General features: G+C 40.4%; 1 protein-coding gene across 1 annotated transcript in view; it reads left to right on the forward strand.

Moving 5' to 3' along the window:
• Positions 1 to 8100, forward strand: part of PNLIPRP3 (pancreatic lipase related protein 3) — a 28320-nt gene extending 20220 nt beyond the window's left edge. Inside the window, exons 9-12 of the mRNA XM_049103675.1 lie at positions 1133 to 1265; positions 3412 to 3523; positions 6055 to 6222; positions 6478 to 8100. Coding sequence (XP_048959632.1) covers positions 1133 to 1265; positions 3412 to 3523; positions 6055 to 6222; positions 6478 to 6541 — 477 coding nt within the window. The 3' untranslated portion in view covers positions 6542 to 8100. The remainder of the gene's footprint in view (positions 1 to 1132; positions 1266 to 3411; positions 3524 to 6054; positions 6223 to 6477) is intronic.
• Positions 8101 to 16429: the final 8329 nt, after the last annotated feature.

A 16429-nucleotide genomic window follows, 5' to 3' on the forward strand; every position in this document is an offset into this window, starting at 1 on the left:
TGGTTTATGAATCTGTTCAAAACCTAAAATAACAAATATTCAAACACAGCTACCCATATTTTTTAAAGTTAACATTTTGTTAGTGTCGCTTTAGATTTTAAAATATACAGTTCAAACTGAACTACCTTTCATTCCCTTCACACCCTCCCCCGAGGCAGGGTTTGAAATGAATCCTAAATGTATCAGATAAATAGTATTATACTGTATCTTTCTGAATTTGCTTTTTTGTTGTTGTTCAATTTTATAAATTTGAGATCTACATTGATATATGTAAATCTAATGTATTTATTTTATAGGCATCAGTCACAATGTATTTATTCATTTCTCTACCAATAAGCATTTTGGTTGTTTGCAGTTTTTGTTATTAAAAACAGTTCTGCAGTAAACACTTCTGTATGTCTGCTAGTGTGCTTGTGCAGAAGTTTGTTTATGTCATGTAATACAAGTGAAATTGTCAAAGCTTATGTGCATTTCTGTCTTTTTTTTTTTTTTTTTTAAAGATTTTATTCACTTAGAAAGAGAGAGAGTGCAAGCAGGGAAAGGAGCAGAGGGGAGAAGGACAAGTAGAGCTTGACACAGAGCTTGATCCCATGACCCCTAGTTCATGACCTGAGCTGAAATCAGGAGTCAGACACATACCCGACTGAGCCACCCAGGGGCCCCACACTTCTGTCTTTATTAGACATTACCAAATTGCTGTCTGCAATGTCTGTCTATTTACATTCCCATCAGGAGCAAATGAGAATCCTACACATGTCTTCACCACTACTTGATGTTGCAGATTGTTTTTATTTTTGCAAATCTGCTGAGTATAAAATTGTATGTTGTTTTAATTAGCACATTCCTGTCAACTAGTAATATTGAGCATCTTTTTACATAGTTATCGACTATTTGACTTTCCTCTTCTGTGGATTATCTATTCATAGCATTTACTCATTTTTCTAAGAGGCTATTTTTCCCCTCTCGGTTGTTTTTATTTTTATTTTTTTAACAGTCGGGCAACTTAGTCATTTTTAAATGCATATGCTTTATTTAAATTTCAAAGCTTTATTGTAGTTTAATAATGTAAAGAGTTTATCGAAGATCAACATTTCTAATTACGTTTCTAACTACCTCCTATTTTCTTTATCAGGGAAATTGCTTCCATTGTCCCAAAGAAGGTTGCCCAACAATGGGTCATTTTGCTGATAGATTTCACCTCAAAAATATGCAACCTAATAGATCATATTATTTTTTAAACACAGGGACTCTTTCCCCGTTTGCCCGTAAGTATTGTAGCTCTATTTTATTGTAATGCTTTAAGGTACTTATCTTTAAAAATTCAACAGTTTTTACTGAGTGTCTACTAAATGATGGGGCATTGGGCCAGACTCTGAGGATGCAGTGAGGAGCAAGACAGTGAGTTTAGACTAGTGGGGAGTTTCAATCCCAGGTCATAAATGTTCTGCTAGGAGACATGCAAAGGAGGGACTGCCACAAGTCAATGGAGCTTTCTGAGGGAAGGTGATTTCTAAGTAGATTCCTGAAAGATGAGTCCATAGGAGAAGGAAATGAGAGCATTCCAGACAGAAGGAACTGCACACATCAGTGCCTAGAGGCAAGAGAGAGCTGAATCTGAGAGAAGAACACCTTATCAGGACTGTGGAGACCAGGAAGAGAGTAATATGAGATGAGGCAGGAGAAGTAAATTAAGTCAAATAATGAAATCATGTGTCATGTGGGGAGCTCGGACTTTATCTGTAAGCCCATGGAAAGCCTGAAAGGTCTTAAGATTATCAGGCTGGTTTCTTAAAAAGTCATTCTAGTTGCTGCACGAATTAGAAGGAGACAAGATGGAGGCAGAATGACCTGTTATGACAAGTGTTGCCTCACCACCATGTAACGTGATGGGTATGTTAACTAACCTTATAGTACTAATCATTTCACAATATATTGTTATAGGTATATCACGATGTACACCTACACAATGTTTACATCTCAATAAAGCTAGACAGAAAGGTAGGAGACAAGGAGAAAGTGCAGACATGGTTGGCTGATAGAAGCAAAATGGAACCTGGTGAATGGATTTGAGGGATGCAGAGAGTCGAGAAGTCAAGAATGATTCTGGCTAGGTGACTGATGTTCCATTCGCTGAACTTGATAACACAGGAAGAAAGGCTGGCTTGGAGGAAGTTGATGGGCTTGGTTTCTAACTTAGCAGGTTTTGAGATGCCTTGGCATAGGGGATGGGCATTACCACAAGGCAGTCATAGATATGGGCTACTGATGTGATCTACAGATAAAGATGTGAGACGTATACCTGTGCGTAGACAGCAATCAGGGCTGCGCAGGTGGATGATGTAATTACCCAAGAAATGTGAATCAAAGGAGAAGGGAGCAGAGAGAGAGAGCCTGCAAAGAAGACTGAGGAAAGTCTCCATCTGCTTCAGACGGACAAGGGAAACAGGTGTGGAGAGCAGTAAAATGAGTCATGAAAAAAAGACACATGAGGAAGGGAAGGACGCATACACTGCACCAAATATGCTAAGAAGTCAGATGAGATAGAGCCCGAGAGCTCATGGGATGAAGCACCAATTCCATCACGGGGAGTCTGGGGAGAGGGGTTTCAGTGGAGGGGGGGCAGTGAGGTAGGCTGAGGAGGGAAGGAGAACTCTGGCAACGATTAACTCAGGAATTGAAAATGCTCTCTGGTAGATTTTTTCCCCTTTCAGACATTTTTCAAACAATTTTAGGAAGAATTGCGGTTTTGTTCAATGTGTTATTAAACATACAACAATTTCAGAATTCACAGTAAAAGATCTGTTTCGTCCCAGATTTTTCAAAGTGACACTTGGCCACTTGCAAGAGATTTCTTCTGTTAGGATTTGTGCTATCCCAGGCCTGTGCTAACTGGTTATTCTGAGCACATAGAGAGAGCGAGCGAGAGAGGAAGGGGCAACTCTCTTTGCCTCTCATTATAAAAGCACAGGCCCTTTGCCTGATAGGTTTTCTAGATTTATTCTGGATTAGCTGCCAAACCAGAGCCAATAAAAACCTGGGTGTGCAAAGTATGTGTGCTGCAGAATACAAATGTAGTAGAAGAAAGAAAACACATACTTCCACTTTAAAAAGTCATAAAAATGCTTCGAAAAATTAAAGAATTTTCTTTAAAGACTATCATGACACTATTTACTTTTGTAAAATGAAAACATACATTTATATGTATTTTTAAATGTAGTTTTAAACCAAATTCATGCAAGCTATATAAAGTTGTACTTTTTCGTGAACCCAAACTACCTTGTTCAAGGCTGAAAGTTTTGTTCCCATCAAAGTGCCCAGGAGGTCATGCTTTTCTCATGTTTTCACCTCCTCATTTTCTCTCATTCTCTCTCTCTCTCTCTCTCTCTCTTATTTTTGTTCTTGCATTTCCAGGTTGGAGGCACAAATTATCTGTCAAACTTGATGGGAACAACGTCACTCAGGGGAGCATATTTCTCCGTGTAGGTGGAACAGCTGGCAAGATGGAAGAGTTCGTGATGGCCAGGTAGGCCAGTGCCAGACTAGAGAGTGGCAGGTGGCACAGTGCTGGGCACTCGGGCAGCCTGGCTCATTCAGCAACTCCATCTTTTCCCAAAGCAGAATGCCACAGGCTGTCATGACATATTTGACTTTTCGCTTCTGGTTTTCCAGATATAAAATAGAAATCATAGGCTCTATTTTCTTTATGGCTCCACCTACAAACAGAAAGGTTAGAAAATGATGGCATAAAATTATAGATCCAGATAATAAAGCAAGCAGGCAATAAACAGATATTGTTAATCCAGTCCATTAACATTATACAGATTTTGTTTTAGGTTCCAATTACTTATGGAATAAAACATTTATATAAACAGCCAGATTTCTAATAAGCTGTCTGAATAGCATGCACATAGGACACATGTTGGAATAGTCAAAGGTGGGAATAATTCAGCAGAGACATTCACTGTGTACCTTTGGCTAAAGTCCCCTTTTCTCTTTTCTTTGGTCGCCCTTAGCATTTTTGTATCAGATTCCACTTACGTTGTTTAATTCTGAATCCATTTCTGAATTAACGTTATGCACACCAATTAGAGGCTGCCTTTTTGCAAACCAATGAATGGATTCGATTTTTGCCTCTTTGCTTTCCATCATCTTCAAAGAGTAGGCAAAGGCATGAAAAACAAGAGATTTCTGTGATTATTTTGACAGCTGAAGGATGCATTCGATTAATCATTCTGGCCAATTGTGCACCTCACCTTCCCTCAGTGCACCTGCCTGATCTAACAGTTCAGTCTGTGATCCTCTGGACCCTGGTTCGTGCATATGCTCCAGCTGCCTTTCCAGCCTGGTCTCCCACCATCTGGCTTTTTCAGCTTCGGCTCAACTAGATTACCCTGATTGCAGGACCCAGCATTGACTAGATCTCATCCTTCCCTTTCTTCCCGGCTTCACTCATGCTGTTGCTCTGTTCCAATACCCTTCCCTGTCCTAGAATATCTCATTTCCACATGTTCTTCATGTCTCCATTAAGCTAGTTCTCAGAGAGCAGTTCAAAACAATCGATGGATCCCATACCTGTGGCTCTGAGGCCCACAGGATATTGCCTAAGGCTAGGCAATTTAAGCCTTGCAGAAAGGCCTCTGACCTGGGACAGGTGGGAACAAATAGGCAGTTCCCACCCTCCTAAAAATGTGTAAGAATATTTTGGGGTGCCTGAGTCAGGCTCAGTCAGTTGGGCATCCAACTCTTGGTTTCAGCTCAGGTCACGATTTCAGTGTCGTGAGATGGAGCCCCACTTGGGGCTCCACACTCAGTGGGAAGTCTGCTGGAGATTTTTTTCCCTCTGCTCCTCCCATGTGCTTACACTGGCACATGTGCTCTCTCAAATAAATAAATAAAATATTTTAAAAATGTATAAGAATATTTTGACATCCCTGCATTTCTTTTGCATATATGTAAGGAAGCTGTTTGTCATCCTGGTGCATAGCCATCTGATCCTGTTTTAGGAATAAGTCAGCATTTCCGATTCACAGGAGATGTCTCATCTCCAAATGAAGTCAGATAAATGCATCTGCATGCTCTCTATTCCTATTTTTCAGTCAGGCGTCAAGAGTCTGGCCCCTCCCTGTGGATTATATTTTAGTCATGTGGGCTTCTAATGACACTGTTATGAAGGTCTGCACAATAGGTTCACCGAGTGAAGGCAGTTCAGGGAGCAATAGGGAGATTACCGCTAAGAAGCTGAAAGAAAATTGCCTTCTGGTAATTAAAGCAATTAATTCTATATGGAATGGAATAAGTCCCCAGAAATAGCAACATTCATTCATTCACTCAACAAACATTTAAATGCCCACTGTGTGGCAAGAATTGTTCTGATTGCTAGGAATACAGCCACAGGTCCTGTTCTGGTGGAGCTTTTCTTCCAGTGAGAGGAGCTAGACAATCAATGAACAATGGAAGAAGGAACCAGCAGGAATTGGGAAATCACATCTGGTATAATTTTGCCTTGGAAAAGAGATGCTTTATGCCTCATTTCTCTGTTTTATTGCCATGCTCACCAAAACATCTTTTGATAACTACTTTGGTTACACAGTTCTTTTCATCCAGATAAAGAAGTTATCAGGGAGAGAGTTGGAGGACATTTCAGTTAATAAAGAGAAAGCATTTCTCCATTGTGAACAGATAGATCAGTTTTCTGTGAATTTAGCTCCTCGTTGACAGTTTGATCATTTCCGGTTGTCAGTAAAATCTGGTTTCTGATACTATAAAGCCACGTCCAAGACCTTTCATTGTGGAGATCCAATCAAGATAATGCCTCTGTAGATATTCCACAACATCAACTAGTCAGGCTTCCCATTTACCTCACCCTTCCTTTCAAGCTTCAGAACCCTGCTATTCCAAGATGCTGATTGATGTGGACGAAAAGGTTAAATCTCTTGTAAGCAACTGCCAGCAGATATAACTCCCTTTTTCATGGTACACACAGATGTGGCTTCACTTCAGCATCAAGAATACCCAGTGTGAGCTTATGAATCTTTTTTTTTTCTCTATTTACAGTGGAACACTTAAGCCAGGCATGACTTATACAAAATTAATTGATGCAGACGTTAATGTTGGAAATGTTACAAATATGGAGTTCATTTGGAAGGAACATTTGTTTGGACGTTCTCAGAATAAGTTGGGAGCAGAAGTGGTGACAGATATATCTGGAAAATACGGATATGAGTAAGTAGTACTTTTTCTCTTGTATTTTCAAACAGAGTCTAAATTTTTAATAGTATTTAAAACTTAATTTGAAATTTGCAACTAGTATAAAAATTTGTACATCTTGAAGTCTTACAAAGAAAACTTATGTAAGAAATCAACATTATATTTGCAAAAGTGTTCATAAAATAATACTCATTAAACTAGATCAACCATGTCTCTTTTACTTCCTAGAGTCATATTAATATCCTTTTTATTCCCCTTAAAATTTTTCAGATCTACTTTCTGTAGCCAGGACATTATGGGACCCGATATTGCCCAGATCCTGAATCCATGCTAATCTCAGATACAGTCTTGATGGATTTGTTTAATGGGAGCAGCGAAAGAAAGAATCTCCTTCTAGTTGGTATCTGAACCACACTTGGCCTTGGTGAATGAAATAGAAAAATACAGTTGTTACTGTTTTCTATATAGAATGTTTTTCTCATTGATAAACTTTGTAAGTGCCTTGAAAACAGACTGAGTCCTAGGACAGGGTACAGTATGGTAACTGTTAGAATCTGGATATTGGTGACAAAATAAAGCCTTGTTGGAATTTTCCTGAATGAGAGGAGGCGATGCCAAAGCGTGATGGTATAAATTCACTGCGTAAAAGTTGGACTCTGTCTGGTTGAGTACTTGAAGTACATATTGAATATCTCCAGGTAGCATAATCATTGTCCTGAAGTGATTTAAAAAATATTTATGATGTTGTTAAATCCTGCTAAGACCAATCATGGCTCCCGTTCGTGCTATGTAGGTGATGATAACCCTGTGGGTTGATATGTCTATGTATTAATAATGAAAACCGATGAGTGTACTTTCGTATTTCCAAGATGCTCCTTGGTCTTCAGATATGTGTGAAGGGGGGCTTATCTGTGACTGTCCAACAGTTAGCAAAAGGCCCTGAGGATCATCAGCCCCCTTCTCTAGAAGCACCCCTGCCTTGAGAGAATTATTCCTCTCTGGGCCTTGAAAGCCCCATTACAAATTTGCATTTTGCCTAAAGGCACTGTCTCATTTGTAAAGCACTTGACTATCCCTTTGTGTTTGCGGTAGTTGTACTGTAATATTTAAGTATGTCAATTTTTTAAAACCTTGCTTCAATTTTTTTGTAATCCAGTTGTCCTTATCCAGTTCAAATCAAAGATGACTTTTTATTTGTTCTATTTTCTAATGGATTTAGTGTTTAGCCCACAACACTGCACTATAAATGTTGTTGAAAAGAAATGATGACAGATCCTTTGCAGAAGTTTTCTTGATTCTACTTGGTGCCCTGCTGCCAAATGAACCTCAAGAAGAGGCCCCTGGATGTTCTTGAGCTTGTGTTGGGGCAGAAATCGGAGATCCAAGTGGCATGGCTCTTTCTCATTTGAGGACGAGACTCAACGGAAGGAGGAAAGGAGATGTGGACATATTTTGGCATGATCTGGCTGATTGTCTGCTGTCTGGTAGGCCTGTCCACCCTGGGCCTCGGCCCGCCCAGGAGCAGGGGTCCCATGAGCAGCCCCGTGGGAGGGTCTGAGTCCTCCTGAGTGATAGTATGGCAGCCCCAGTTTCTCAGCAACCTGGTGGTGGAGTCAGCCCCAGGCCTCCGGAGTCAGGAAAGTTTCCTGTGCAAGCAACTGTCCTGACCCTGCACTGTTCTCTGCTCGGCCTTTCTGGATTTTTTGGAAAAGGACTTGGCCACCAGCGGGAAGAATTATGGATCAAGAAGCAGCATTAGGCTCTGTGAGTCCTGGCCTGCCTCCTTGCCCAAGAGGCCTCTTGGCTGGCTCTTTCTAAGCTTGAAAAAGACAAATGAGAGTCAATTAACTTCTGGAAACCTATTTTAATAAAACACAAACTTTTTGTTCCATAGATCTTACTATCTGTTCTTTTTTTTCTTCTTCTTTGCATTGTAAGAATGTTGCGGGAATGAAAAATTGTGCATGGAGTATCTAGGCAAGGGAGTTCTGAAAGTTTAGAATGACGACATTGTTTTCCTTGTGTATTGTTCCCTAAGAAAGCACTAAAAAATGATGTCCTTTCTCCCTGAGTGCCCTGCACTATAGTAACTTAGTATTTGGAGGCAGCAGATGTTGGAGCAAGGACTGTTAGGAAATTCTACTCCTTGAATGGTCTGCCATTTATGGTGAGAGTGAGCCATTAGGCCTCCTCCACCCCTCATTGCCAGTAATTTGCTGATGTCTTGTCATCATATCACCCCAAATGCTCAGCTCCAAACTTGTTGGCATGAGCGTCCCATTCTCTGATCACAACTCTGTCCCTTCAGGCTCCCCAGTGACATTCTCAGACATCCTGGCTTCTGATCTATTTCCATTACCCATCTAGTTTCTCTAAATCCACCAACCAACCCAATTTCCTTTCACACCCAGCTTAAGCTGGATGGTAATTAGGTCAATAATAATGCCTAAAATGCCTAAACACCATTTTTCTCTCTCTTTCTTTTTGTATCCTGTTAAGTAAAACTTCTACCTGAGAGCACCCAATGATCCCTTTCTCTAGGCCAGCACCTGAACAGTTGAGTGCTACCGAGAAGGTCACATCACAGGAGGGCTGATGTAACTATAAGTCAGCCATCAACAGTCCTGAAATTCTACGTACTTTTTTGTGGGATTTTTTTGTGGGGTCTCCTACTCTGAACTCTCCCTCTACTTTGTACAAAAGAACAGAGGTCATTAGAGAGCAAATCTCCTCTCTTTTTGATCAAGTCTATCAGCTGCCTACATCTGCATCCATTCATTCCATCCTTTTTCTAGTAAGGAAGCAGCCCTGTTCCCATCCAAGGTCAATGCCCACCCCATGCATTGGCTGTCACCATCTCCTGCTTTCTTGGGAACATTGCCCTATTGGTAACATTCTCCTTCTTTTGTATATGCAACATTTCATTGCATTAGATTTTTAGAAGTCTAAGTCTCTTCCACTGGGTAAAAAAAATATTTTCAATGCTAAATTGCCCTCTACTCCCATCTGACCACAGAACAACTCTCACTAACATTCCCAGTGACCACCAATCACTAAGTTAATTCAGAGATTTTACTCATTTGTTCCATCCCTCATTAGAATTCAACACTGTCATTGACTACCTCCTGCTCTCTTACTTTTTAAAATTAAAAGAAGACGCCTGGGTGGCTCAGCGGTTGAGCGTCTGTCTGCCTTTGGCTCAGGGCATGATCCCGGAGTCCCCGGATTAAGTCCCACATTAGGCTTCCTGCATGGAGCCTGCTTCTCCCATGAATAAATAAATAAAATATTTAAAAATATACATAAAAATAAAAGAAAAATGCTATTTACTTTTTATTGTAGAAATTTTGAAATATTTGCAGCAGCAGAGAAATTAGTTAAATAGAACCTCTGAGTTCTTGTCAAACAGTTTAAGAATTTTCAGATTTTGCCAATTCTGTTCTATGAGTATGGACACAAACAGACACTCCATGTTTTTGTTGTGGGTATTTTTGCTATAATTTTTTTTAAAGATTGTATGTATGTATGTATTTACTTATTTATTTATTTTTGAAAGAGAAGAGGGCAGGAGAAGCAGAGGGAGGGGAAAGAATCTCCAGCAGCTTCCATGCTGAGCACAGAGCCTCACTTAGGGCTCTGAGAGCCCATCTCACAACCCTGAGATCACCACCTGAGCTGAAACCAAGAGATGAATGTTCAACTGACTGAACTACCAGGCACCCCTGGAAATATTATTTTTAATATATTTTAATAGTATTATGCTAAGCATAATACTATTTCTTCCGTTTATACTTCAAAAAAAGTATTAATAATTATCCTTTTTCTTTAAAGTAGGTTCCATGAAGGACCTGAATTTACAACCCTGATATCAAGACTTGAGCTGAGGTCAAGAGTCAGATGTTTAACTGACTGAGCCACTCAGGCACCCCCAACAAAATCATTTTTAAATGAACTTCAGATTAAAAAATCTTAGATTTAAGATTCCTTAATATCATCTTAAATTAAGGTTGTTTTTATGCTGAGTGAAGTAAGTCAATCGGAGAAAGACAAACATTGTATGTTCTCATTCATTTGGGAAATATAAATAATAGTGAAAGGGAATATAAGGGAAGGGAGAAGAAATGTGTGGGAAATATCAGAAAGGGAGACAGAACATAAAGACTCCTAACTCTGGGAAACGAACTAGGGGTGGTGGAAGGGGAGGAGGGCGGGGGGTGGGGGTGAATGTGTGACGGGCACTGAGGGGGCACTTGATGGGATGAGCACTGGGTGTTATTCTCTATGTTGGCAAATTGAACACCAATAAAAAATAAATTTATTATTTAAAAAAATAATAAAAAAATAAAGGGTTAAAAAATGAAAAAAGAAAACTTCCAAGATTGCCTGAAAAGTGTCTTTTGGCAGTGAGTTTATTTAAACTGGGAGCCAAGCAAAATCCATACACTGCCTCTGATTGACTTGTCCCTAAATCTCGTTTCATTTATACCAGTTCCTCCTTGCCCTTCTCACACACCAGTTATTAAAGAAACCAAGCCACCCATCCTGGAAATTTTCTCACATTCAGCTGATGGAACCCTCTTAGTATCATTTCCCACATTTCTCAATCCTGTGTATTTCCTGTAAACCAGTTCTTATGTTAAGAGACATGCTGAGACTCAGGTTCCTGGGCAGAGGGATCTGAGCACCCACCTGCGTGGCCTGCAGAATGGGCCATTTCTGCACCCGACTTGTAGCTCTCTCTCACTCACTCATGCTTTCTCTCTCTCTCTCTCTCTCTCTCTCTCTTTATAAAGAGTCGTGAATGTATTAGCACCTTATATAGTTGAAAGGGCTATACCACTGAGAGTTGTGGGTAGAAGAGAATATCAGATGGCTGCGCATCTGGTTATTAATGCATAGGCTAAGAGGAGAGAGTGCCTGAAGAAAAGTTTGCTGGCAAGAGTTTGTGCTCTGGGAAGAGTGGAGGAAACAGCAAATGGCTGTGTGAAGATCCAGTTATAGAAGAGGCATCGAACTCTGCACTCTGTCTGGGGTGAGAGAAGGTAGACGAGAAAGACAAGCTAAGGAAGCTTCAGATACCCAGCTGAGTTGTGGGACTCTCTCCCCAGGCTTGTAAGATCCAACCAGTAATAGGAATTATTACCCTGCTTCCCAGAGCCCTCGGGTTTTGTTGACTCTGGAGCTCTCCAGAACAAGCCCAGGGCCTCGGGAACAGAAACGTAGGCCAAGTTATTGTTTCCCAGTCTCTTAAAACCTCAGCTCGTGTTAGACAAACATAAAAAAACTCATGTCCCTCCTGGGGTCTTTACTCCTCCAGTTGGGAAAATCAATCTTTTTTCATAAACCTTTTGACTAAAAAGATTTTGTAAATCTTCACTTTCTATGGATTGTGTAATAAAAATGATAGGTGTGCTGTTTGTGTTATGCTTTCTCTCCCCACCCCCCAAATACATACTCATAACACCAGATGGGCTTCTTTTTATTTTACGTGTGCTTCTCTAAAAGTTCCGCTATAAGTGATTTAAGGCTTAGGAGAGTGGAGTTTCTATTATTTCATTCCAACATGAGAGGCTGAGTGTCTGGGTCGACTGAGCCAAAGATGTGGGGCAAAGGTTTTCTTCCTTGCGCAGCCTATTTTCTATAGTTGCGCTTTACAAACATTTAGCCTTTACCTAGTCACATATTTTTCCTTTCTTTTCAGAGACTTTCCTTTCATTGAACAGACATTTACTGAATTATCCTCCCATTATCCTCAGGTGTTGGGCATTGTGCTAAGTTAACCAGGTTATACAAAAAGCACAAGATAGCCCCTGCTCCTCGCTATGCACAGCACCAAGGAGGACACGGGAAAGGAAGTGCTTGCTTATCCTACATCCTGACAAGCACTGCGATCTATCGAAGAAAGCACAGAGTGTGGGAGAAGCAAAGCGAGCAAGGTGCTCTTCCCACCTCCGCCCTCTGCTCATTGATCTCGTGTGGCAGTGACAATAGCAGAGAGAAGTCAGCCAGCTTTCATTTATGAATTCTGTGGTCATCACATAGATTGTTACAAGTGATTCTGTTTTTGGAATTTGATGTACTTCATGTTTGCAGTGGCTACGACCCCGGAGAAATAGAATTTTGCTTACACACACACACACACACACACACACACACACACACACGTATCTATCCATTAAGGATCTATTGACTGTGTGCTGTGACCAGAGGGGCAATCATTCCCTTGAGGGTCCCAGGCAGAGGAACCAGACGCCATGCCCAGTACACTTAGGATGACATCACCTAGAGTGTGACCAACATGCTCACCTCATGCTCACCTCAGGACACACGGCAGTGGCCCTAAGTCAAGGGCAGAACTATGCCTGTTGATCACGAAAACAGATGGAATTAGCAAGCTTTAGTCTGCTATTTCTCAGCAACCACAGGAAACCCCATACTTATAAGATTTTTTTTTTAAGTTTAAAAAAGAATTTAAGACTAGAGACACTGGAGTGTGTGGCGGAAGAGAATGCCACTTGAGCACTCATGGCTCAAAGAACAGTAGGCTACGCTTCTGGACACTCTTCATGGATTCAAGACACTCAAGCTCTATGTTTAAGGAAGAGCTCCATCCAAATCATTATTCCACATGCAAGTGTAAGAAAAGGGAAGTTTAGTGATTCCCTTCTGGCTTAAAACTGAAAAGACATGTGTATTTATAGCTTCCGGAGAACAGGAATTTCAATTTTATTTCCACGACAAAACATATTTAAGTCAACTAACCAGAGTTAGAACTTTTTCAGGACCAGGGTTACTTTCACAGAATACAGCATCATTACCTAACTCCAAGTGTTTTACTAACAACGTTTTTATCATGCGCAGTGCCCTTTGCTTTTTCTCTGAAGCTCAAGGGAAAATGCAACATTATCTCTGTCTTATTTACAGAGGTTTCTCTTGTCAGCACTGACATAGGCTCTTGGATTTTCAAGACCAGAAAACTGGTTATCACAGAGAGAAGGAGACAGGCCTAAGGAATCCAAAACACACAGCACGGAAAAAGCAAAATGCAGAAGACAAATGGAATTTGGGACAAAGTATTTTGTAACAACTGTGCAAGATGTTGTTCTCTGCCATCTCAGAAACAGAAGTTTATTCCTTCTTGAGCTTCTACAGTATTTTAAAACTTAAAATAGAGACTGGAGCATGGAATTATGAATATGAGGATCTCAGGTCTGGTCCTGATCCTAGAATCAGTTAATGGTGTGGACTAGGATAAATCATTTCTCCCCTTTAGGTCTTGGTGTGTTCATCTCTAAAACGAAGATACTATTTATGATTTCTGAGATTGCTTTCTCATTCTGAAACCTTTTGGTTAATTAGGTGATGATATGTATACATAAATGAATGAATAGATGGGTGAATCACTTGATAAAAAATAAAATTTGGATGTTCTTGTGTGGTTATAATTCTTTCCAAACATATAAAAGCCCTAATTCAGTATTTATATATTTTTGGTTTTTTAAAGATTTTATGTATTTATTGGAGAGAGAGAGAGAGAGAGAGAGAGCAAGCATGAGCAGGGGGAGGGGCAGAGGGAGAGGGAGAAGCAGACTCCCTACTAAGCAGGGATCCCAACATGGGGCTGGGTCCCAGGACCCCAAGATCATGCATGACCTGAGCCAAAGGCAGATGCTTAACCGACTAAGCCACCCAGGCACCCCTATTTCTACGTGTTTAGGATGTATACTGACTATACACAATAAATTCATGTTTTCCTAAGTTTGATTTGTCTTTTTGTAGTGGAAAGCCTTGCTCGCTTAGTTTAGTATATTTGTAAAGGTGCCCTCTAGTGGAAGAGTGAGCATATTGTGTCTTTCTGGTGCCAGCTTTATGATCTACAAACCACAGCATTATACGCATTTTTAATGAATCAAACCTCTGCCTATGTGCAGTGAAGCTTTTAGTTCTCAAGCTCTTAATGTCTTACTCTGGTTAAAATTCTGGCTTGGAACCAATCTTGAAATTTAAGAGTAACAGCATGTGAAAAGAGAGAATATTGTTTTTAAAAAATGATTGTTGATCTTGGAGTCTTAACAGTGTGTGTCAGGCTATATAACACATGGAGGGAGCACATTTCACTGTGTTCACCAAATGCATGAATTGCAATCAGTAAAGAAAGAGAAGCTCGAGGACCATACTCTTCCGGGGTACTGGGAATTGTCTCTAGCACATGTTTCGGGTGGGACGAGGACTGTACCCGGGGTGCAGGGCATGCGACCAGTGAGTGTAATAGAGATACTTGGACTTCACAGAACGTCTAGGGCATGGGAGCAGAAAGGGCACACGTTGTGGATGTTCTTCGGCATCTGTCACAAGGTTATATAAGAACTTATAGGTCTTACCCGCTAGCCTTGGTTTTGATGTAATTGCCATTGGTATAGTAATCAATAAAGATATTTCTCTCCAGAGACTGAACTTTCCCCTTGATTGAACAGCAATCACCCAAGTGTGCAGACAGCATTTAAGCTTTGTCGACAAACCAATTTAACACAATTAACTGGTAGGTTTTGTTTTTTTAAAAAGTGACAAGAGTGCTTTAGTCAAGCGACAAAGTTTATTTTTTTAACAGAATTGCACTAGCTATTGATTTCAATTTAATACTGTATTGATACGCCAATTCATCCGAAATATCACATTGCTTGTGTGTATAAACAGTGTTAGGGAGGAAATAAAAAGCTAGGAAAAAGGTACAACAACTTGAATGCCATGGGGTTAAATAAATACCTTGATTAGTATTTTACAAGGCAACATAAGTTTCTATTCTTCGAGTTAAATTTAGGTCCCTCCTCATCGCAAAAAAGACAATAGGTGGCCCCATGGCAGCTGATTTAAAGTTAGGTGCATTTCCATTTGTATGTGACGATGGAAAAATTCTATGACTACTGAATCCTTGGGGTGCCGATACTTTGCATCAAATGGGGCAAAACCTTGCCATTTCTTTGCAGCCCTTGTCATCTAAGTAACTCATCTTTGTAGAGCTGTATCCTCAATTCTGACACATGCCCTCTCCTTCGGTTGTTCACTCCACTGACAACAGGTTGGGACCCCACACTGCTGGGGAGGTTTAGAAGGAGGATAAATGGGGCCAGTGGGTGAAGTCTGGGTTGGTAAAGAGGGCGAACGCTAGAAATCGATGCTAAATGTACACGGTGTAACCCCCAGGCACCAGGTAGTAAGGAAGCCGCTAGGACAGAGCTGCCAAATTTTGCTTTCATTTGAACTTTTTATTGAGGTATAACAATGTATTCAAGAAAGGGCATAAATCGGGGATCCCTGGGTGGCGCAGCGGTTTGGCGCCTGCCTTTGGCCTAGGGCGCGATCCTGGAGACCCGGGATCGAATCCCACGTCGGGCTCCCGGTGCATGGAGCCTGCTTCTCCCTCTGCCTGTGTCTCTGCCTCTCTCTCTCTCTCTGTGACTATCATAAATAAATAAAAATTAAAAAAAAAAAAGAAAGGGCATAAATCATAGAGGTGCAGCTCAATGCATTTTCTCAAAATAAACACACCCACGTAAATTCTTTCACAAAGACTGTTAATGGCATCATAGAAGTCTCCTTTGTACCCCTCCCAATCATTACTCATCCAAAGTAACCACTATTCTGATTTCTGTTACCACAGGTTGGTTTTGTTTGTCGTTTAACCTGGACACCAATACAGTATTTATTCATTCTTGGCTTGTCCAATATTATGTCTATTACAGCTGTTGCAAATAACACTCATTTGACCTTTTTCAGTGCTGTCTAGAACACTTATGTGAGTTTATTTATCCTTTCTATAGCTGATGGACACTAAAGTTGTTTCCGGTGTTAGGCTATCACAAATAACTGTTCTATGAATATTTTTGTATGTACAGATATTTTTGAACATATATTTGGTATGCATTTATTTTGAGTATAAACCTAATTTGGGATTACAGATTGACAGAGTAGGCTTGTATTCAACTTTGATGGTTGCTGATTTCCAAGGTACCGATTTAATTTCCTTTGGATATCTATCCAGAAGAGGGATTGCTCGATTATACGGTAGTTTTATTTTCAGATTTTTGATGTACTGTTTTCCATAATGGCTGTCCCAATTTACATTCCCACTAACAGTGCACCTGGCTTCACTTTCCTCCACATCCTCACTAGCATTTGATATCTCTTCTCTCTTTGGTAATAGCCATTCTAGCAGATGTGAGGT

Source organism: Canis lupus, chromosome 28 (genome assembly GCF_003254725.2).
Source record: "Canis lupus dingo isolate Sandy chromosome 28, ASM325472v2, whole genome shotgun sequence".
Classification (NCBI taxonomy): domain Eukaryota; kingdom Metazoa; phylum Chordata; class Mammalia; order Carnivora; family Canidae; genus Canis; species Canis lupus.